This window comes from Episyrphus balteatus, chromosome 4 (genome assembly GCF_945859705.1).
Source record: "Episyrphus balteatus chromosome 4, idEpiBalt1.1, whole genome shotgun sequence".
NCBI lineage: Eukaryota > Metazoa > Arthropoda > Insecta > Diptera > Syrphidae > Episyrphus > Episyrphus balteatus.
The window spans coordinates 77,848,210-77,871,021 of NC_079137.1; the positions used below are offsets into that span (position 1 = coordinate 77,848,210).

The 22,812-nt window shown below is 32.0% G+C and overlaps 1 protein-coding gene across 4 annotated transcripts; it reads left to right on the forward strand.

The window, feature by feature from the left end:
- The first annotated feature begins 776 nt into the window (after positions 1-776).
- On the forward strand, positions 777-19,588 carry LOC129918238 (uncharacterized). Of its 4 annotated transcripts, none has more exons than XM_055998651.1 (9): positions 777-929; positions 1,198-1,302; positions 1,434-1,534; positions 6,035-6,105; positions 13,728-15,192; positions 15,257-16,263; positions 16,322-16,405; positions 16,465-16,647; positions 19,341-19,588. In XM_055998651.1, exons 2-9 carry the CDS (start codon positions 1,256-1,258, stop codon positions 19,569-19,571), a joined length of 3,189 nt encoding a protein of 1,062 aa, XP_055854626.1. In that variant the 5' UTR covers positions 777-929; positions 1,198-1,255; the 3' UTR covers positions 19,572-19,588. The 4 variants fall into 4 exon arrangements, with proteins under 4 accessions (XP_055854626.1, XP_055854627.1, XP_055854628.1 ...); XM_055998652.1 differs by having other exon boundaries at positions 1,213-1,302; XM_055998653.1 differs by lacking the exons at positions 777-929; positions 1,198-1,302; positions 1,434-1,534; positions 6,035-6,105 and adding an exon at positions 10,259-10,402.
- The last annotated feature ends 3,224 nt before the right edge of the window (positions 19,589-22,812 follow it).

Here is a 22,812-nt window from a genome sequence, read left to right on the forward strand (position 1 = left end):
GTGGAATTTTTTTAGTACAAATATCGTTACCGCTATACCGCATACCCTCCGGTGTGGCCAGGCCTTTAAAGCAAAAAAACAAATTTAATTTCGTTCAAGATTTCGCTATCGAATTTTTGTATGGAAATTTTTTTTTTTGCTTCAGCGTTTTGAACAAGGTGCTAAGGTTAAAAGAAAACCTTAAGATTTTGGAAAAACCGCATACCAATAGCCCTGTTCCATTGGAGGTGGTAGTTTACTAATAGTAGATGCTTTGATTAATCTAGTACTATCATCTACTCATGCCCTTTTTCCCAAGTAGATACGATTTGTATTGAATTCGTTGAAAGTGCGTTCCATTGAAAATCCCTAGTAAACTACTAGTATTACTTTGCCACCTCTCAAAGGAACAGGGCTTCTATGTGCAAATTGCTATTTTTTAAACGTCAAATCTAAACGAAATAACTGCAATATTTTTCTTGTCTGTGGACTGAATTTGTAAGTACTTAAAAAAATAAATGTTGGCCAACATTAAAATCTGCCATAAATTGAAGTCGTGTAAATGCATGAACATTAAAAAATTATTTCTTCGATTATGATGCCATTCTGTTTTCTAAAATATAAGCAAATTGCTTCCAATTGCTAGCCCAATGGAACGTATCTTAATTCTTTCTGCTTTTTATGTCCAATGTAAACTCATCCTAAAACGCCCCCCAAATTGTACTAGATTCAAATCCCATGAAAAAAAAACAGACAGAACAACAAAGCCCCTAAATTCTACCAATACCATCACAGTCGTGTGTCATCCGCCAAGAGAGAGTACGAGCGAGTGTACGAGCTAGTTTTAAGATAAAAAGTAAAATGAAAACTTGTCAACAGTTTTTTATTTTTTAATTTTTACGTTTTTCCCCTGTAAAATAATTTCGAAATTGTTGTTTTTTGATTTAAAGGTGAACTTAAATATCTAAATTGCATAAGTTTTATATTTATATCTCCAAAAACTATTTCTATCTAATTGAAAATTGCAAAATAAAACAGATGTTCTCGTTTTTTTTTGGAATAGAAGAAGAAGTGAACGTAGAAAAAAATAAAACCCAATTTTACACTCATCGTTTTTGCCTTAAGGGTTTTCTTTTTTGTTGTTTTATGTTTTTGCATTTAGTAATTTTTTTTTTTATGATAAAATTCTATAAATTGTTTCTGTGTTTTTTGTTTTAGTGCCGTTTTTTTTAGGAATTTAAGTTACTAACTAATAAAATAATAAAGATATCCAATTATGGACATCCTGGATATTGATGAGGCCCTAAAGGACGATTCTTTTATGTAAGTTCTTCTTCCTCTCATTCATCATCGACTCATCATCAAAGTGAAAAAAAAAAAAAAAACAATATTAACTTTTTTTTTCTTTTTGATTTCTTTTAAATTTGGAACAAACAAAAAAATGAAAACACCAGATTTCTCGAGGACAAAACCCACGACGATGTCTCGAATATTTTGCAACAATGGAGAAATAATAACAATTGCTCGAGTAGTCATAGTTCGTCGTCGGAACAAGGTAAGTTTTTTTGTGGAGGAAGTTCTTGTTTTTTTTATGTTTTTGTAGATTTGCCAAACCTACGCCTAGTTTATTGCGTGAGGTTGGTTTTTATTATTTCTCTGTTTTCTTTACTTATTCCGATTTCTTTCTTGTGTTTAAGTGTTTTGTCCCCTTTTCTACCCCCTTTCCCTTCACTGACATCGTTTCATAGCATTTTGTATTTGCAGGGTCGGAATGGCCATAGTCGTGTTTTTTTTTTTCCTTTTGGTAACTCAGTGGTCCGTTCTTTTATTAAATAAAGTTAAATATGGTTGTTGTGTCAAAAAAATCGTTGTTGTTGCTTTTGTTAGATTTTGTTAGAAAATTTCAATTTTTATTTAGGAACGACTAATGTTACATTTTGTTGATCGGTGAAAAAAAATTTTTTGAGACCAATTTTATGAATAAACTAGCTGACCCGGCGGACTTTGTTTCACCTTTTCTGCTATTTACTTCCAATTTTCAAGTGTGTCAACCTTTTCGAAAAAAAAAAAAAAATCGGGTCACAACATCAAATATAGGTCTTTATAAATAAAATAAAGTGTTTCTTGAGTTGCATTGATACCATTGTCAAGATTGATGTTTTCAGACTTAAAAGAAATGACAGAGTATCAGTTCCTGTATTTAGAATATGAAATATTATGAATTTTGCCTAAAAGGTAGTTTTTAAAAAAACTACCTTTTTTAACTCCTTGAAGACACTGAGTCAGTCTTATTTATTAGATATCACTAAACAGCTCTAAACGGCTTCATAGTTATACAATGCATACAGTTTTATGTAGCCTTTATGCAACGAAGAAAAAAAATAACAAAAATAGTAAAAAATTATTAAAATTATTTTTATTTTAAGTGGAGCGATTGAATATAATTCAATTTATAAGTTCAAGTGACCTCAACTCCAAAAATTTATAAAGCGTTTCGCCCAGGTACGACAGTGGGCTCATCAGTTAGATCTGTCGTACCCTTACTACGACGCCTTATTTTGGTCTATGTTTACCGACACTGTCGTACCTGGGCGAAATGCTTTATAAATTTTTGGAGTTGAGGTCACTTGAACTTATAAATTGAATTATATTCAATCGCTCCACTCCATTAAAATAAAAATAATTTTTTGGCATTTTTTTTCTTCGTTATTATTTCATCCTGACCACGGGCATACATTTTCTAAGTGTCTGAATTTAAACAAATTCCCTTAGAATATTAAAAAAATTCACAGTATATTCATGCTGTGAGTTTTATATAGTGTCGGTAAACATCGACCAAAATAAGGCGTCTAAGTAAGGGTACGACAGATCTAACTGATGAGCCCACTGTCGTACCTGGGCGAAACGCCTTATAAATTTTTGGAGTTGAGGTCACTTGAACTTATAAATTGCCTTTATGCAACGCTACATAAATTTTCATTTATAAAACATTTTCCTATCCATTATAGTTATGCTAGGTTTGTGTCCAAATAAGTACTAAAACTGAAAAATTAGTATTTTTAATCACGACAAACAACTCCATAAGTCGATAAAATAACTCTATCTGCTCCGAAAATAAACAAAAAATTAAAAAAAAAAAAAAAAAAAGAAAAACGTGAGCGAAAGTTCTCGATGTCATACGTATAAGGAAAAAAAATCTCTAAACAAAAAACACATTTCCTCATTTGTTTCACTTGATAACAAATTGTTCACATGAAAATATTTATAATCCAAAAAAATTACACCAGTAAAAAACATATAGGTACATGGTACATGAATCAATTTCTATGAAAAAAAAACAAAACACGCAAAAAGAAAAAGAATAGAGAATACACTACAAAAGTTAGTTAGGAAAAAATCTCTGAAAAACACAAATTAAGCACATGCTAAAAATGAGTTCTTCAATTAAAAATATATATATGTACAAATGATTGCTGTTTTCTTTTCTTTTTTTGACATTTGAGAAAAAAATATTCTTATTCAGGCTCTAAACAACCTTAAAACGCGTTAAGCTTATACAACCTCTATGCAACGTTGCAAAAATTTTATAAGTAGCTATTTTCAGCCCTATTTATAAACTCATCATAGACAGTACATAGCATTATGTACTCTTTATAATGTCTTTAAACAGAAAATTGTCATTTATAAACTTTATGCAACGTTTAATAGAGCTTGTATAAGCTAAACGCGTTTTTAGGTTGTTTAGAGCTTGAATAAGAATATATTTTGCTTAAATGTCATTTGAACATCAAATAATTTTCAGAAAAAGAAAACACAGCAATCATTTATATTTTTTTTTATGTCATTGAAGAATTTATTTTTTGAATTATATTTATAATTTTGTAATCAACTGAAACAAAATATAAGAAATTGTGTTTCTTCGAGATTTTTTCCTGATATAAGATGTGAGAACTTTTGGCTGCAGTACCTACATATGTACATATACAAATGTGGGTTTTCTTTTCATCTTTTTCTTTTTACATAGAAAAAATGATTTATGCATGTTTCTTTTTAATTGATGTAATTTTTTTGGAGCATGTGAACAATTTGTAAGCAAGAAGAACAAATGAAATGTGTTTATATGACATCAAGAACTTTCGCTCACGTTTTTGTTTTTTTGTTTATTTTCAAATCAGATGGAGTTATTTTATCGACAGATTTTTCATTTTTAGTACTTATTTGGACACAAACCTAGTATAACTATAATTGCTAAAAAAAATATTTTATAAATAGAAATTTATGTAACGTTGCATAAAGGCTACATAAAACATAAAACTTTATTCTTTGTATAACTATTTAGCCGTTTAGAGCTGTTTAGTGAAATCTAATAAATAAGGCTGTTTCTGTTTAAAGGCATTATAAAGAGTGTATAGTGTTATGCACTGTCTGTACTACGTTTATAATTTAGGCTGACTATATAGAAGCAATTTAAATCTGCGAGACATTTTAATTCGTTATTATAGATAACGCATAATGTTATTAAACTGCATACTCACATTTTGGTTATATCTCGACTCCTTAAATTTGCTGTGGGCTCTTGGTCTATGTTTTTTAATCCACTTATAAAAATGTGAAGGTTCTAAATTCGACTGTATTTCGTTTTTATGTTTTTTACCTAAGAACTTTCGAATGGGTGAACATATTTCCAGTGCAGTCCCATTTCAATTAAGTCCAATTCTAATTAATATATTTATGTATTGAAAATGTTATTTCCACAAATAATAAAACTTTTCAACACAACTGATGAAACGCGAAGTCAAAATAAGTTTATTTTTATTTATTTTTTTTTTTTTTTCGTTTAAAAGGTGGTATATGTATACGGCTTGCTCTTTCTATGCTCATTTTAACTCCACTTTGAAAATATTTTTTCCCTTTAATAGATTTTGGTTTCGTTCGGTTTTTTATGTTCGGCAAGTAGCAAAATCGAAAATAACAAAAAACGGGTGCGCTACTCGTGGAGAAATTCCACTAAGATGAAAATTTGAAATTTAAATGCTGTCGCGAACCATTTAGTTTTAATAAAAATCGTTCCAAAAATGAAAAAAAAATGTTGGTTGGACCACCCTAACCGTTTCTTAAACCTATCCGACAAGCACACAAAATTTCATACAAATCGATGTAGCCGTTTCGGAGGAGGAGGAGGAGCGATACGACAATTTTATATATTAGGTAAACAAGAAAGAATTAATCTGGCACTGAAATAGTGCAAATTGAATTCTTAGCAAATTGAAAGAAAAATAATTTCAAATATGAAAACAAACAAAAAATTCTCTTCACATCATCATCCCATCTCTTCCCCATTTAGTTGTGTTTGACAGATTAACATTGAAACTCAAGTCCAGAAGCTGAGTTGGAAAAATTTACAAAATGTAACTAACTACATTTATATGATATATGACACTTCAACATTGGATTTAGGACTGATGTTGTAACGCAGGAACGATGAAAGTTAACTATTGTTAACAGTAGTTAACATCGGCGAATAAAAGAACGTACTTTGGGAAACAACAACAAATGATTATTAAAACAAAAGTTTTATATTTCTTGCTTTACAGCGGATTTTTTGTTTAACCTTAACATTTTTTACCCTTCAACAATGAAGAATTATTAATAATATATATAAAAGTAATCGTTTGTTGTTGTTTACAGGATAAAATGTTTACTCAGTGAAATACTGAGTATTAATAAAACACGGCTCATATAACCGATTTGGCGATTGTTACCCGGGCCTTTAGATATCCCATAGTTACAAAAAAAAATCTTGATAAAAGTATACTTTCAATAAAAAAAATCAAAATGTACATATTTTTTTTAGTTCCGTAAAGGAAAGGGCCCATTTTTCCCAATCCGACCCTGTGTATCTGTACAAAAAGAATAATTAATTTGTTGTTTTTGTTTGTTTGATTTGTCGTGTGTCGATGTTGTCCTTTCCTGTCCCGAGTGTGTTTTTTTTTTCTTCTGTTTTTATGTCCGTCTCTAATAACAATTCTTTTTTTCTTCGTTTTATCTTTTTTAGCATTCAAACTGAATACAAGAACATTCACACGACCCAAGAGGAAAACAGCTCAAAACTTGGAGGCACAGTTTGTAAGTAGGAACTTTTATTTTTATCTATTTTTTTTTACAATTTCTTATTTTTTTGTTGTTCCTCGTTTATTGTTTAAGTTTAATGTGGGAAATGAAGGGGAAACTGGTTTGGTTTATGTTTAGCGGCTAGCGCTTTATAAGGTCAGTGCCGCCAGAGTAAATTAGTCTTGTGTGTTGTGCAAGAAGACAATCATGTTCATGGTGTGGCTCGTAATGCGTTTGCGAATACAAATTAATTATTACCCACCAGCTGGCGGGGCCGTATTTGGAATTTAAAAGCAACATTCCGCAAACGGGCAACCTTAGCCAGATTTAATCGAGTTAATGATTTATAATTCTTTATCACCTGACTAAAATAGGATTATGTACTAGGAAACCCACAACAAATTACATAATAAAAAAGAAATTCTTATAAGCAAATAGCTCAACCGTTCCCTATCTGCGTAACACTGGAAAAAAAAAAAGACCAAAGGCATTTGAAGATGTCTCAATATTGACGCTGGGGAACTGTCCCAAGTAGGAGTAAAAGTTTTACCTATGATTATCCAAATCTTGAATATTAAGTGGAGATATTAGGCAAAAAGTCATGGGTTTTAAGTATGTTTAGTGAATGTCTTGTCACAATTAAAGTAAACTTAAAAAAACATCACATTCATCTTTGCGCACGCCCCCCCAATAGAAAAGAATGATGAACTAAACAAGCAGTTTGCAATCTTCTTGAGTAAACGTATGGTAAGTAACCAAATTATGACGTCGAAATTATCACAGACAATTTTAACGCGAATTTAAGAAAAGAGAGCATTGGTGACACAATTTTAACGAAAACATCTTCGGCAGAAGCCTCTGAGGGATTGGCTTGATGGTCTCCAGATCAACAAATTTGTCAAACATTTAAGAATTTACCCAAGATCCTTGATATCCGAATGTTCCAAAAATCCAACATTAACTCGGATCACTTGCTTACAAAACAAACTACTATCGCAAAATATTTGTATGTTGGGAGGATCCATCACACGGAGCCATCAAAAGAGCCGCAACTGATATGCTGGGCTTTACTAGGCGATCAATGCAGGACATGCAGCCAAGGATGATCAAAATAAATGCTTGCTGCAGAAAAGGCATAACTGCTGATAGACAAGCCCGTGAGATCTAAATCTAAAAAAGGGAAAAAAACACCGAATTTTAAGATGTACCTATGAAGAGATAATATGGAAAACAGGCGGCCAAGTCTATTGAGAGATACCATCAAGGGGTGGAATCTATGAAGGATAAGTGCCCAACATGGTGTGTTTCCTTACGGAAAACGGGGATACGTTAAGAAATACCCAATCGGTAATAAGGATAGTAGTCGTCGAAGACAGATCTCTTTGGATGATGACGTCCAAAATATTCGGCTACCGTGCCTACTAGACATTATAACGGCCATAACAAGATTCAAGTTGAAAAAATGTGTTGGTTGGCATGACCTATTGGCTGAATATTTAAAACGCGGTTGGAAATTATTTAGTTAATATCATATACCAGTTCATATACATATATAATTTGATCGGAGCAAAGTATACCCATTAAATAAAATCTTTGCATTCCAGATCTATGGGCCTTCGAAATAACTAGGGTCGAAGGTTAGGTCTATCTATTTGCATTTTGGAGGCCACAATTTTTGCCTGTCATAGTCCTGGAAAAATCACATATTTACTGATGATATAATTTCTATTTCAACTAAAACGCGAGTGGCAATTGTGCGGTAGATGTAATGTTTGACTGCAAGCCTGAAGGTGTAGGTTCAAGGCAGAATTCTTTTATCTATCCACCAGCTCGGACGCCACCAAGTTTTCAAAATCCTTTCCTATCGTTCTATTCCTTCTAACTAGTGCCATGCAATTTGCATTGAAAAGACCTTAGGTCTTACTGCCAAATAGTTTAAACTATTTTTATTATTATTTATTATTAAATAATTAAGAAATTGAAAATTGGCATAAAAAATGTAAAAAAATTGATGGAAAATCAACGCCTTTTTTGCATGATTTTTTTCAAATTTTGAAGTCCAATCACAAATATTTTGAGTTTAAATAGATGGTTATGTATGATATAGTGAAAGAATCCTCCAACATCGGCTGAGAACTTTTTATGTTAATCTACACGCAAGTCTAAGAAATGTAGATTCGAGAAAAAAGCGATCAAAGTCTTTAACAACTTTTTAAAGAAAAACAAAATTTTTTTGAACTTCTAAGATCAATCATTGGAAATGTCTGGTTAAATAAATTTTACTATTTTTTTTCTATTGAACTGTAAAAATAAGGTAGATAAATTAAAAAAAATCGAGCAAGTACATGACCAATTCATGTACCTTAATTTGTTTCCACTTCGAATTTAAAAGTTTGCTTTGTAAAAAAATCCGGCCCTGTTGTTGCATAGTGCGTTTTTTTTTATCTAATAAAAAATATTTTTCTATAGAAGTTAAAGTTAACTGCTCTGCATGATTTCTGACCATTTTGCGGCTGCCTCTAGTTCAATGAACTTGTGCTGTAAATTTCGGATGCAAAATATTTTATCCATTGTGTGGTTTTTTCCCACACAGCTGGCAGACACCTGATTTTCAGTCTCTGTAAACACGATCAACAGAAACAAGGAAGACAACGGCTTCCACCACGCCAACAACAACAATAACAACGACGACGATCGACGTTACGTTTTATTGGGGTCAATTTGAGGTGGAACCTCCATTCCCCGCAATTGTCCATTGTCTTGCGTGAAAATTCTCTTGTCGTAACGTTTCATTGTAATTAAACATGACATTCCACAGAGGCTTATTTTGTACCTCTTTTTATTCCCTTCTTTTCAAAAATTTATTTGCATCAGGTGGATGAATAACTGACGGCAAGTGCACGTCGACTTGCTTCATTGAGCATCGAGTTATGATATAGAGACGACTTGATGTCAATTACAAGTACCAACGGAACAATAGATACTCGTTGATTACAATCAAGGCTAGACGACGACGAAGCCGACAACTCCCGGGATACGGAATAAAGATATTTTGATTATATTTCTTAATTTACTTACGAAAGTGGTGCCCCCAAAAAACCAGTGAAGATTTTTTACTTGCGATATAGGTACTATAGGGCAAGTTTAGGATTCGTAAAAAAAATCGAACTCGAGATAACAATTTAACATGACATTACGATGATGGAGAATGCCAAAAAAGTGGGTCCGGCAATTCTGTCTGTCTGTCTGTCTGTCTGTCTGTCTGTCTGTCTGTCTGTCTGTGTGTCTGTCTCTATCTGGAGCTGCAGCCTAAACGAGTGAAGTGATTTTCTTCAAACTTGGTAGTTAGCAGTTTTTGGTGATTCCCTAGAGGGGAAATTGAAATTTTTTTTTTATGACCAAAACTAACGGTACTTGCCATATAACGGAAATAGAAAAGTTAATTTTTTTCAAAAACGGCTCTAACGATTTTGATTAAAATTTTTGTGTGTAGTACTACACATAAGAACCTACTTTTAAAATAAACAAAATATTTTTTGTACCGTTATTAATGGTACCTGTCATAGAACGGTTTTTTTTTGTTTCTGAATATCTCGTACAACATTAACCCGATTTAAATGAATTTTTTTATACAAACTTGTGTAAGTAAAGATAATATTAAGAATTTACAAAATTTTCAAAAAACGCATTTTTGGATTTTTAAAAAATATTTCAAAATTTTTTTTTGAAAAATCAATTTTTTGAAAACGGATCAATGAAAAATTTTGAAATTTAGTTTTTATGTGTAAATTAATTATTTCTTCAAAATGGCATACCAACTTTTTTTTTGAAAAATGTTAAAAAAATTTTATACATAAAAAATTATTTTTTTAAAAAACGGCTCCTACAATTTTCGAAAATTTTTTTCTAAAAATACCTTTTTATACACGAAATAAAATGGCATATTTGTTTCTTTTTTTAAGATAATTTAAAATGGAGTTTAATTAATTATAAAAACAGATTTAATTTTTTTATACTACTTATGAAATTTCTTCAAAATATCAAATTTTAAATTTCTTGAATAAAAAGCTTTAACATTATAGTTACTTTAAGCATAAGAGCAAGTACGTGCGACCCCAGTCGTGCAATTTATTTTAAGTGGAATATAATTTGAATAAGAGATTGAATCAATATTTTGTTTGCGTTCCCTAAATACTGTGTAGAGATTGTGAATGTTTAGTTTTTTTTTTTTTCTTAAATGGAAAGGTCAAAAGAATTGTTGAGTGCGTTTATTGATGTGTTTCGTTCCGGACCATGTCTATGGAAATCTGCGGTAAAAATGAAATAAATATTGCTATTATTATTATTTTTTTTTTTTATAATTTTATTTGACCTTGAATGGTGTGGTTGATGCTTCTTATTTAATGAACACTTGAATCTATTTAGAAATCAAGCACAAGCTTTTTAATTTTCCATTAGCACGCTATCTTTGGTTAATCTAGAATAAAAAAAATATGTATGCCACAGACTCATGTGATCATATTTCATCCAACAAAAAAAATTTTCAAGTAGAATTATACACATTTTATGATAACTTGCCTTCTAAATACTAGAATAGAAGAAAAATATATATGATTTAAAACAGACGAGATCTCATTATGGAATGAATGAAATGTTGCATTAGCTAGCTAGCTTCTCCACTGTAAATAGACATAAATCCTAATTTAAATGTTAATTTTGCGTAGAAGCACTATGTATTTGGTAGAAAATAAAAAAAACATAATTTCATTATGATGATACAGAATGTGAGCAAAGTAGTTCCAAGTAAGCCTAAGCCTAAAGCTAAAGCTAATACTATATTTCCACCTACCCTAAATCCGAGATTTAGCTAAGTAGATTTAGAATAAATCTCGAGATTAAGGGTAGGTGAAACCAAATCCGTGATTAAGCGAAGTAGATTTAGAATAAATCTCGAGATTTATTCTAAATATAGGTACTTAGCTAAATCTCGGATTTAAAACAGCTGAAAAGAGTAAAAGATTTGTAATTCCTTCCCTCAGAATAGTTCCTACGACAAGTTTAAAATTGTTCTTCAACGAATTTTTTTATTTTAAACAACCTTCGTATTTTCATTTATTCAATTAACTGTTAACAATATTGTGTAGTCATAAAGTTCTTAATTTTCGATGGATTATCCTCTAATGAAAAAACGACATACATTTACAAAGAAGGATCTTCAATGTCAACTGTAAAAAGTGTATTCCAGAATTTAAACGTGGCAGCATTACCCTTTAACATGAGCCACCACAAAGAAGCTCAAAAACAGAAACTACATCGGAAACGTAGACAAAATTAAAAAAATGAAATTCTCTGCGGAGGGTTGGTTCCTCATTTGTTGAAAGCAATCAGAAGTCAATTCGAAAACGACTTTCGCAGCAACATGGGGACTGATTTAAGAGGGATCAAACGGATTTTGTATGGCTGTACTTTGGCACCAGGGCAACAAATGCCCTTTGGCTATGAGAACACTGGAGGATACGAGATATGAGTAACTCGGCCATCTCCATTGTTCTCCTGATTACTTTCATCTATTCTTAAGCTTAAAAAACTTGCGTCTAGGAATCTTTTGGCATTCTGTGAAAAATGACTTTCGCAGCAATATTTGGACTGATAAGAAGAATCGAACCGATTTTGTGTGACGATTTTTTACCATGAAGAAGAAATAGAATCACCATTACACGACAGATACGAACCAGTAGTCCAAGTTAAAGAAAAGGATATCGCATTTGTTTGTGGTCTGTGTGATTCGTTGAACAGCTGATTTGCGAAAATTCACAAAGAAATTCTGGTTAAGAGAAGAAAAAATCATTTTTCAGTCATTCAAAAATTTTATCGCCAGTAATAAAAGTTAAAGAACATGGACACTGTTGACCAATGTGCTTTGTCAATATAAAAACTAGGGAATTCGGGAACTCTGCCTCTGTTCTCAAACACACTAAAAGTTGTGTCTATGAATCTAGGCAATTCAATTAGACATAGATATTTTCACGTTCTTTCACAGCCCAATGTTTAGAGAAACGGTGGACCAAGTGCTTTGAATTCCAACGAGGTTGGTAGTTAATGTCCCTTCTAGTAACTAGGCCATAGGATAATCATGAATTCTATTTTAGATAATAAAAATGTTCAAAGTTTTTGTGTAGGTAAATTAAACCATTGAAGTTCTAACAAAGTTTACTGGTAGAGAATTTTTGGTTGAAACATTTGAAATGAGGCGCAAGCTCAAGGTATTTTCACAAGTCTGTAATGTTTCTGAAGTCCTAAAATCCATATACACGATTGCAGGATCTTGTAATACAATACAATTTTATAACAAACTTGCACCATATTTCTACCAACCATGTAAATATCCATTTTTATCCTTAAAAGAGACAGAAAAAAAATTGTGATGAGTTATTGGAATTTTCTCAAACACCTTTAATTAAGAAAAAAAATGTATCTAATGCTGCAATAGTATAGTAGATGAAGTGTTTGATTGCTTGTTACTTTATCACTTAAGATATCATTATTATATTATCCCCAGTTTTTAATTGACGTCCTCAATGGGACCATAGGAAAAAAAATATGGTTATTCTCAATTCCCTGTACCAAATGAAAAGAACTAGAAAATTAGCTTATAGTACCATTGTAAGATCAAAATTATCAATTTGGAGTTTTTTTGTTATTATTAAATTTTTAAACGAAAAAAGTCTTGTAAAGAGGAAAGAACAAATCGAAACAAAACAAACCAAACTATAAACACTTTCTCGCCAAAGTCATAATTTCTGTGATAAAACGAAGTTCTTCAAAAGACCTTTGTGCCTACACACAACACGTCTCTATCTAATCAGATATTATTGAACTGCTGATAAAAAAGTATTGTTGTTATATATTTATTATATTTTAATTTATTTTCCAAACGACAAGAGCTTATAGAATATTATAAATAATAACCATATTCAACCTGTATTTCGCATAAATTAGTCGACAAATTATATTTGCCCATACTAAAATCTTCAATATACAGATATAATTTTATTAAGATTTTAAATTGTTTATCTTATTAATAACAAAAAACTGCGCATCTAATTGGCAACACTATCTGCTTTGCTTATATTTGAAAAGGCAAAAGTTTATAAATAGAGCCGTCAGTCTTTCACGAGATCTGAATGAATCGGAAGTAATAACGCAATCATTTTTAAATAAATAAAAATATAACGATATTTATTTGTTACACACAACTTTTATACTAAGAGTCTATATTTTGTGTTCTTCATTTTGTTGGGAGAGCTTGTGAGAAAAAGTGTCACCCAAGTAATTAATTAAAACAAATTTTCCCTTTTATCAGACATCACAGAGTCAACCATGAATCAGCCAGTGAGTATTATATGAACATTGGCTAGCCACATATGAATATTGTGACGTCTTTAGCTACTTGACTATCCAACAGATGTTACATCGACAAGTAAAAATAAATAAATATTTTCCTTTAGAATTTAAACAAAGAATCTCAGGTTTATGTTAAAGCAAATTTAAGTCTTATGTAATTCCTAACCCAATATGAATATTTAATTTTTTTAAAACAAACAACTTTTCATTCTCTATTTATGTTTACTTTACAGAATCCCCTTACTCAATCACAAAATGCCACCCAAACACAACCAAATTCACAGCAAACCGGACAACAACAACAAATGCCCATGAATGTGAATCTCGAAATCGGTGGTCTAGTGACGAATATGCAAAAGAGCTTCCTCCAAGATACCTCGCCTCCATCTTCGATATGTTCCTCCATGGATGTGTCTCTGTATGGCATGAACAGCAGTCTGATAACATCCAGTGATTTTTTATCAAACGGATTGCTTCAATCAATCCAAGGTGATGTCCCAATGTCGGGTTTGTTTTTCGATAATAATGAAAAATCAACCGACATTGATGTTGGTGGTTACACACTCAATGACATGATCCGTGATCGAAAAGCCCTCGAGTCGTTGTCACTATCGGCCGAGGGAACACTAATAAAAGACTCGAATATTGCTCAAATAGATGATATTTCATTGATAAATAGTAAAACAACATCGGCCTGCAGCACAATGAATAATTCGGTGGATAGTATGGGCGGTGCTGGTTCAGATACATTTTCCAGTCGAACGTGCAATATTGCTGACAAAGAGAAAGAGCAACTGGAGAGTTTGCAAGAGAAATCTACATCATCATCATCAGATCAGAAATTGATTTTCAATGAGACATTCCCAAGTGGGAAGGAACAAATTGTTCCAAATGGTGATGATGATTATATTGGGGATACAACATTCAATTTGGTGGATAGTAGTATAATGATGGTGCAACCAGTGGCTTCTGCGGCGAATTTAGATATGAAAGACTTTAATGATTTTCAAAATGAAACCTTCCACAGGCCAATAATGGAAGAGACTGTTTGTTTGAAACGGTTTAGTATAGCCGATGGGGTGAATACGACTTTTGACTGTAGTGAACCGAATCTTCAATGTGAAACTCCAGAAAATAATGTCAAGCATGGGAAATACTATGAACAGTCAACTCCACAGCAAGTTAATACATCGTTCACCTCGATGCGTCATAAGCAGTCATTTACGCCGTCAATTAAGACTTCCGAGGTGAATATATCGCCCATTGTTGGCCTCTCCGCGGCGAATAGAACCTTTAATGAGACTTTCGAGAAGCCAGTTAGTATTGCTACGAATATACTCAAGGAGCGGATACAAAATGAAACGTTCTCGGAGCCACAATCAACGGTTCCACCTCCGCGATTGCCATGCAATGATGACGTTACTAACGCCATTGAGACCATAGAACTGTTGGAGAACATTAATCCAAATGAAACCTTCAATAAATGTATTCCGTTTAGTAAGAGTATTCCGGGTGGAACACCAGCTGTAGATACAGCTGATGAAGAGGCATTCAATAATCTATTGGATAATTTGGGCAAAGTGGAATTAAACGAGGAGCAAATTAAAATGCAAAAATCTCTAGATACAATCAAAAAGAGGTTTAGCACTGCACTCGACAAATCTGAGGCTAAGGAGACTTCGCAAATATGCAGTCCAGGTAATTATTTGATTTAAATACTTCTTGGAATAGAATACTTAAATTTTGTTTTCTTGTTTTTTAGAAATGGTTTTAAGTAGCTTCTCGATGAACAGCAGCGGAGTTGGTGATCGATTACTTAGCCGTAGAAGTCGCCTCTACGATGGCGTCAACATAACCCAACCACAAAAAAGCTCACCAAGTGGTTCGGTAAATTGTAATTCATTTGTTAAAGAGACTGAAGGAGGAATAGTAGTAGAAGCAGAAGAAACTCATAAAAAGACTGACGAACAGCACTGCACCGAATTGTCAAATCCGAATCCAAATGCACCACCCCCTCAAGACGATAAATTACCATCACGCAATAGTAAATTGGAAAAACGTGATCGTGATCGCTTCAGAACTATACGAATATTTAAACGTACTGAGAATGGAACTAGTGAACTGAATGTGCCTTGTATTGATGGAGAAAATGAACATTTACCCTCGACAGAGGAAGAAGATGAAACTCCACAGGCGGCGGAGAGAGCTCCAATGGAGAGAATATCACGTAGAGATATTACTCCACCGGTAATGTATAATAATAACAACAACAATGACCACAAAACTGAAATGGAGAGCAATAATTATGCGACATTTAAGAAACCTAAAGCTAAAATGTCTCGATATGGTGGTGGTGGTGGTTTTGGTATGAATGGCGATCAGTTAAATAGACCTGTTATCGCTCCACCAACTGCAAATGCAACACCAATTACAACGGCAAAAGATAGACCTACAGAGCAGAGATCTTTGTCGCGACCTAGGTATATAAGTGGATTGCAAAAATTCAGTGCGAGTAGTAAGGCCATCTCAGCGGGTGATCTAGAGAAGGCTGAACAAAAGAATAATGGGGATGCTTTTAATAAGACTCAGCCATCGGTACCATCGGGAGCTGAATTAAAGAGTCCCATGGGTATTAAATCGAAATCATTTCATAATTTATCAAGTAATTTTGGTTATGCGAAAAATAATCCTGCTCCAGCAACAATGGCAGCGCCTGGTGCTGGAGTACGGAAATCTACAACGGCAGGGAGTGTTTTAACAGAAAAACAGGTATGTTTTAAAGTTTTTTTTTTTAGAAAATTTTGGTTTGATGGAATTTTATTTATAGGGCAAGTTTAACACAACGAAAACGACGATACGAGTGAATTCTGGTCCGGGATCAAATCTGAAGCAACCGGTTTCCAAAAATGAGGTATAATTTCACTAAGCAGAATAAAGTGAAGAAATAATACATTTTATGTTTCTTTTTAGAAATCTGATGATTCAGTATTCAAAACACCAAGTCTAGTGTCTGGCTTACGTGCACCGTCAGCTAAACGAACTGGACTCTTACGCCCATCATCGGGCTATTATAGTTTTAGTGTGGCGAAGGGTGATGCGGCGGCGACGACGAATGCTGCGGATATAGACGCTGGGAGACATTCACCAACCGATGTAAGATTTTATTTTTTATTTATTATACAGATATATTGACGCAAATCGGATTTTTAACAGTATATAAGCCTTACAGTGGAATATGTAAAGAGCTCTTACCATACATCAGTGTTTCATGAACCTTTGCGATTGTTTTGCTCAGTCAATAGAATTAACGATTAGAATGAGTTATCCTTTTGTTTGTTTTTGCATTAATGACATTTGTCGCGTTACAAGTAGATAATTTTTTTGACCACTTGTCAGACTTGTCGATAGACATGCACCCATATTGCGATTGTCAACTATCAAATTAGGTATTTTAAAACCTTACTCATAAGAAAACCGGTGAACCTTTTAATGGAATTTTTCCATTAATTAACAACAGAAAGCATCATTTTCTGTTTCCAAAACTTTTGTGAATTAAGTAATAAAATATAGAAAATTAAATTTTAATCAACTGTCACTTGATATTTCTAACTGCAATAAGGGTGATGGTCTGACCAATTCTAGTTAAGGACAACATGTATGTATTTTGTACACCACTGACTTCTTATTTGATAAGGCTTGGTTCTTCCAAGATATTGTATGGGTTTTTTTGAAAATTTTTAAAAATATTAGACGTCATAATTGAAAAGGCTAGTGGGGATTTTTTAATTACAGTTTTGGCTGCGTCGGCATGACCCTCAATACACTACCTTTTCAAGAAAAAATAGTTTTGAAACGGCAACATGACAGTTCATCACCCTGGTGGTTTAAAATTTTTTTCGTTAAGTTGCTTCAGAATTTGTTGCAGTATGAATATCTGGTCAAAATTGAACTTTCCACGCATAAGCCGTACTGTTAAGTTCCTATTAAATAACCGGCAGTACGAAACTTAATCATCAAAAGTGTGTCTTAAAAGAACTCACAAGGTTCCTTCATGAACCACTATTTTTACTTGCGATATAGGTACTATATATTATCAAGTTATGCATTCGTACAAAAAAAAAAGTTGAGATAACATTTTTCCATGACATTACGATGGTAGACAATGCCAAAAAAGTGGGTCCCGGAAGTCCGTCAGTCTGTCAGTCTGTCAGTCTGTCAGTCTGTCAGTCTGTCAGTCTGTCAGTCTGTCAGTCTGTCAGTCTGTCAGTCTGTCAGTCTATCAGTCTGTCAGTCTGTCAGTCTGTCTGTCTGTCTGTCTGTCTGTCTGTCTGTATAAGGAGCTACAGCCTAAACAGATAGACCGATTAATGTCAAACTTGGTATGTAGCGTTATTTGGCGACTCTCCAGAGGAGTTTTTGGAATTAATTTTTCTGGACCAAAAATAACGGTACTTGTCATATACCGATTTAAATAAAATTGAAATATCTCGAAAACGGCTCTAACGATTTTGTTTAAAAAATTAAAATGTTAGTTTTAAGCTAAGGTCTATCTTTCAATGAACACATTTTTTTTTGAAAATCATTATTAACGGTACCTGCCATAGAACGGTTTTTTTCAAATCCGATTATCTCCGAAACTGCTTATTCGATTTCAACGAAACTTTTTGTGAAGAAGCATTTATATAATTTAAATATAAACCAAAAATAAATTTCCAAAAAAATAATTTTTGGATTTAAAAAAAAAATTTGAAAATTTTTTTTTGGAAAAATCAATTTCGAAAACGGGACATTGAATTTTTTTGAAATTTTGTTTTTAGATGTTGATTAGTGATTTCTACAAAATGGCATACCAATTTTATTTTAAAACTTTTTTTCCAAAAAATTATTTATAAAAAATTAGTTTTTTTAAAAACGGCTCTAACGATTTTGAAAATTTTTTTTCTAAAAATGCATGTTAATATATCAATCAAAACTGCATACTTGTTTTGGAGGGCAATTTAATTTTAGATTTTATTTTATTTTTTTTTTTCAAATTTCTATATAAAAAGTCTTAAAAATTTAAGGAACTTTAACTCTAAGAGCAAGTTCGTGCGACCCAGTCGTGCATTTTATTTATATGGTTTTTGTGCAAGAGTTTACATTACACTATGTTACAAAAATCTGGTTTCAAAATATACGCGGGCGGAGACCTATCACGTTTTCTAGAGCTAGTCGCACTGATTACGAAACGGTATTTAAAAAGTCCCTAACACCCCCAAAATCTGGAGTGAGGGGCAAAAAACGGGTATTTGGACCTTCACCTATTGAAAAAACTCTTCCACAGTAAGCTTTTTCTTCAATTTTGATTGGTTTTTCTATTCACACCTCTTTAAGTCGATTTTGTCTGTAGTGCTGCTGGAGTTGCCATGATACCATTATATCAAAGATCATATAACTAGTTATATGATCTTTGATTATATGCTTTAGCGCGCTGTTAGTCAGAATTAGTCGGTTTTTTTTTTCATCGTGATCCAGATCAGATCATTAAATTTATTTACGTTACAACAAAAAAAGGATTTTGCTTTATTGTAACGCAAACAAATACAATGATCTAATTTGGATAACGGGGAAAACTAAACACGGCTATTGTATCACTCTTAATCACTCTTAATCATGTAAATTCGTTTTTACGGTATCTTCTCAAATACTAATAAAAAATTGCTTGGTATTTTCAATTGTTCGTCAATACCATATTACTGGCCCTTTAAATTTTATACTGGATTCCATGTATCTTCATTTTTGTTTATGTTGTTAAACTTATTTAAAATGAAACCTGAAATGATTCTTTCTTTATTTCAATTTTTCAGAGCATGTCTTCAGCAAGTTCCCGCGCTAGTTCGAATGGCAAACTCTTTCCAAACGGTGGAAGTTCAACACAGATTCATGAGCCTTCCTCAATGCCACCGCCGCCACCCACGTCACTACAACAGCCAGCAGTAAAACCATCAACTGGCATCCCCAAACCATCCGGTTTGCGACCCCCTTCAAGCATAAAAAGAAGTGGCCTTCCGCGACCGTCGAGTATCGTCAGACGATAGTTTGGGGCTAAATAAAATATAAAAGAACATCTTAAAAACTCCTCAAAGGAGGATTTAATCAAATATTTATTTAAGAAAAAAAAAAACTAATAATGTTGTTTCAATATTTAAACAAAAAATATTTTTTTGTAAACACAAACAAAATAGAGAGTTCTTACATAAAAAAAAAAATAGTAAAAAAAATAACTAAAACTTAAAAACAGATTTTTTTGTGTAAAAAAATGTATTAATTTTTGTATTCTTTAAAAAAAAAAAGAGAATCGCGCCTTAAATGATGGTTTTGTCTTTGGTTTTTCATTCCACGAAAAACATAATAACAATCCCAATCATATGCATACAAAATACACACACCAACAGTTCTTTACTATTTTTCCGTGTGAATCAAATAATTCCATTAAACTTTAAATTGAAAAAATAGTATCGAATCATTTGATTCAAACTGAAAACAGAAAAGAACTGAAACTTAAAAACAAGAGAAATAAGAAAAAAACAACAACAACATAACCATGGTTACTACTATTATATCATTATCATTAGTGCTAATATTAAATTCTTTATTTGCTCATTAATTGTTTCTGGTTTAGAACAAATGCTGAAGACTTTTAAAGAGAAACGACCTAGATTTATATGTTTATTTTACAAACACAAAAAAAAAATACTCCCTCTTTATTCGTTCTCATCATTATTGACCCCGAAAAAAAAATCAAATTCTTTTTTATTATCTATGACCGCATAACATTTGTGTTACGTCAATTTGATAAGAAAAAAGAATACAAAGAAACTCATTAATCATCCCACAATCATTGCCCCCTACTCTTATCCTCACATGAATCAAATGAAAATTTCAATATTTTATCCAAATCGATTTCGTGGAGAGGTATTTGTTGTTTTCTTCTTTTTTGTATTTTTTCACTTATCGTTTTCTCATTAAGTTTAGACTTAGTCGCATTTATTGGCATTTTTTTCTTTAATTAATTGCTGATCGTTTTTCGATATAACAATCTTCAGTAAATAGAAAAAACTGCTACCTGCCGCTTATGAGATTTTCTCCATCTTCAAGAATTTATATACATAAACAAACATATATTTTAGAAAATTTTATTTATAAGTGAAATATTATGTATATGTAATTAATTATTATTATTATTAAAATGAAAAAATTTAAAATAAAAAAACAAATCTGTTTATCTCTTACACAATTAGTTTAGTGCAAAAAAAGTATTTGTTAAAAAAATAATAATATGGAATTATATTTCGTCTCATTTGTTTGATTTTAATTTTTTGTTTTGTTTTCTATTTCTTCATATATTAACTTCTTTGATTTTTTTGTATTATTAATTATTATTATTGTCATCCAAATTGAACAAAAAAAAAATGCTTGTACTGAGATACATTATACATACATATATACCCTTTACATATATTATATATTAATAAAAATTGAATTTCATTTCGATACCCTTTTTTAGTTTTAAAACAAAAAAATATGTTTTTTCATTCAATTCATTTCAAGTCATAGTTTTTGTTCTATTTCAGAGGGAAAAGCGAAAGTTCAAGATGAAAACTATGGAAATTAAATGCGAATAAGGGATTGGAAATTCACATCTTGAATTTAGCACTCGTTTGAATGATGATTTTCGAGTAATGACGGAAATATAAAAAAAAAAGGTTTACATTTGGTAATACAAAAGAAGTTTCATCGATTCTGAAAAAAAAACGATGTTTTTCGATTATGAGGTACTGAACTAAGAATTGATATAAACCCAAAATTTGTTTTTGCAAATGAGAATGCCTTTAACCGTAACAACCATACCCATGCAACAGTGTAACGTTGTAAATAACTAAACTTTACAACTTGTCTATGAACAATCTTTACAAAAAATGCTTAACTGCGGTAACTTTAAGATAAACTTTTTTGTAAATGTACACATGTAAATTTTTTTTTTTTTCAAATAAGAAACTTAACTGCAAAAAAGAACTGAATTTATTATACCAAATCACATAGAGCGATGTTTATTGCTAAAAGTGAGTGCGTGAATCAATTTTCTGTCTTCACATTAGATGATTGATGCATGGTTATGGGAGTTTATATTTATACAGAACACATTTCATAAAATATCCAAAACTAATCATGGTAAGTAGTTTTTTTTTAAATTCGACCTCCACTCATGTGATTTGGCTACTCATATTATGATGAACACAGTGTTAGCTGCATCAAAATAGGAAGGGATTTAACTGGATAAACCGAAGCACATTGGTTTTAAAGTTCTGGACATTAAAATGGCACACTACATTCGAGTAGTACGGCTAAGAACCAGTTGTACAAATATTTAATCCGTGGTTCAGCAACTTTTATCTTCTGAATTCGGTGGTAAAATTGATTCTTAGCACTGGTTCTAGTTCCATAAAGGTTGAAATAGCTAAATCAATCCTTGAACCAAAGTTGATGCACTGCTAATCCGCCGAAATCGGTGAGTTAAATTCCTGATCCGAGGCTGAACCACGTTTGTACAACTGGCCCTAAAGAAAGTATTTCTGTATTCGACGATACGTCTGAAGTTGGGTTCAAAGGTAAATGGGCGCCAGTATTACAGTTGAAAAGCTATTAGCTACTTCATCTGAATAGTTAAAGACATGAAACGTTACGCCGGTGATCGAGGTAAGTATTTGTTTCAGTATAATAAATTTTATCCTATTATTTTAAAAGCCCGATTTTGTATTATAACCAAGAAACACAAATACCAGCCCAGATGTGATAATTGTTTTACAGAATACAGATAGATCAGAATATGAGAAGAATTTCTTGCACCTTCGGAGGAAACGTCAACTTAGGTAGGAATCCTTAAATCAATATCAGTAGGCTTCTTCGGATCTTTGTGCTTTTTATTTTATTTTATTTTTTTTTTGATTTTTTGTGATCTCCAACAAGAGAAATTAAATTTTATTGCTTAGAAACAAACATCAAGGTACCTACTTGACATAAGATCATTTTAGGAAATATCTATTTTCCTCAAAATGGCATTTGAATTTTTATTTTAAAAAATGCTTAGAACGGTATTATTAATGTTTCAAATATGGCCTTTGGATTCCATTTTTTCTGGAAATATTTGTCTAAAATAAATATAACAATGTTATACCGTCTTAAAACACTTGGTTTTAGTAAAACGACTTTCACTAAAACTTGATTTTATCGGCCCCTCTATTCACTGCGTCTATCCTAGTCTTCCATCTGTTGTCCAGA

Coding starts and splice junctions, on each gene's coding strand:
- LOC129918238 (XM_055998651.1), top strand. CDS start 1,256: ATGGACATCCTGGATATTGATGAGGCCCTAAAGGACGATTCTTTTAT. Junction 16,264..16,321: donor GTGTTTTAACAGAAAAACAG/GTATGTTTTAAA, acceptor TTTTATTTATAG/GGCAAGTTTAACACAACGAA. Junction 16,406..16,464: donor AACCGGTTTCCAAAAATGAG/GTATAATTTCAC, acceptor GTTTCTTTTTAG/AAATCTGATGATTCAGTATT.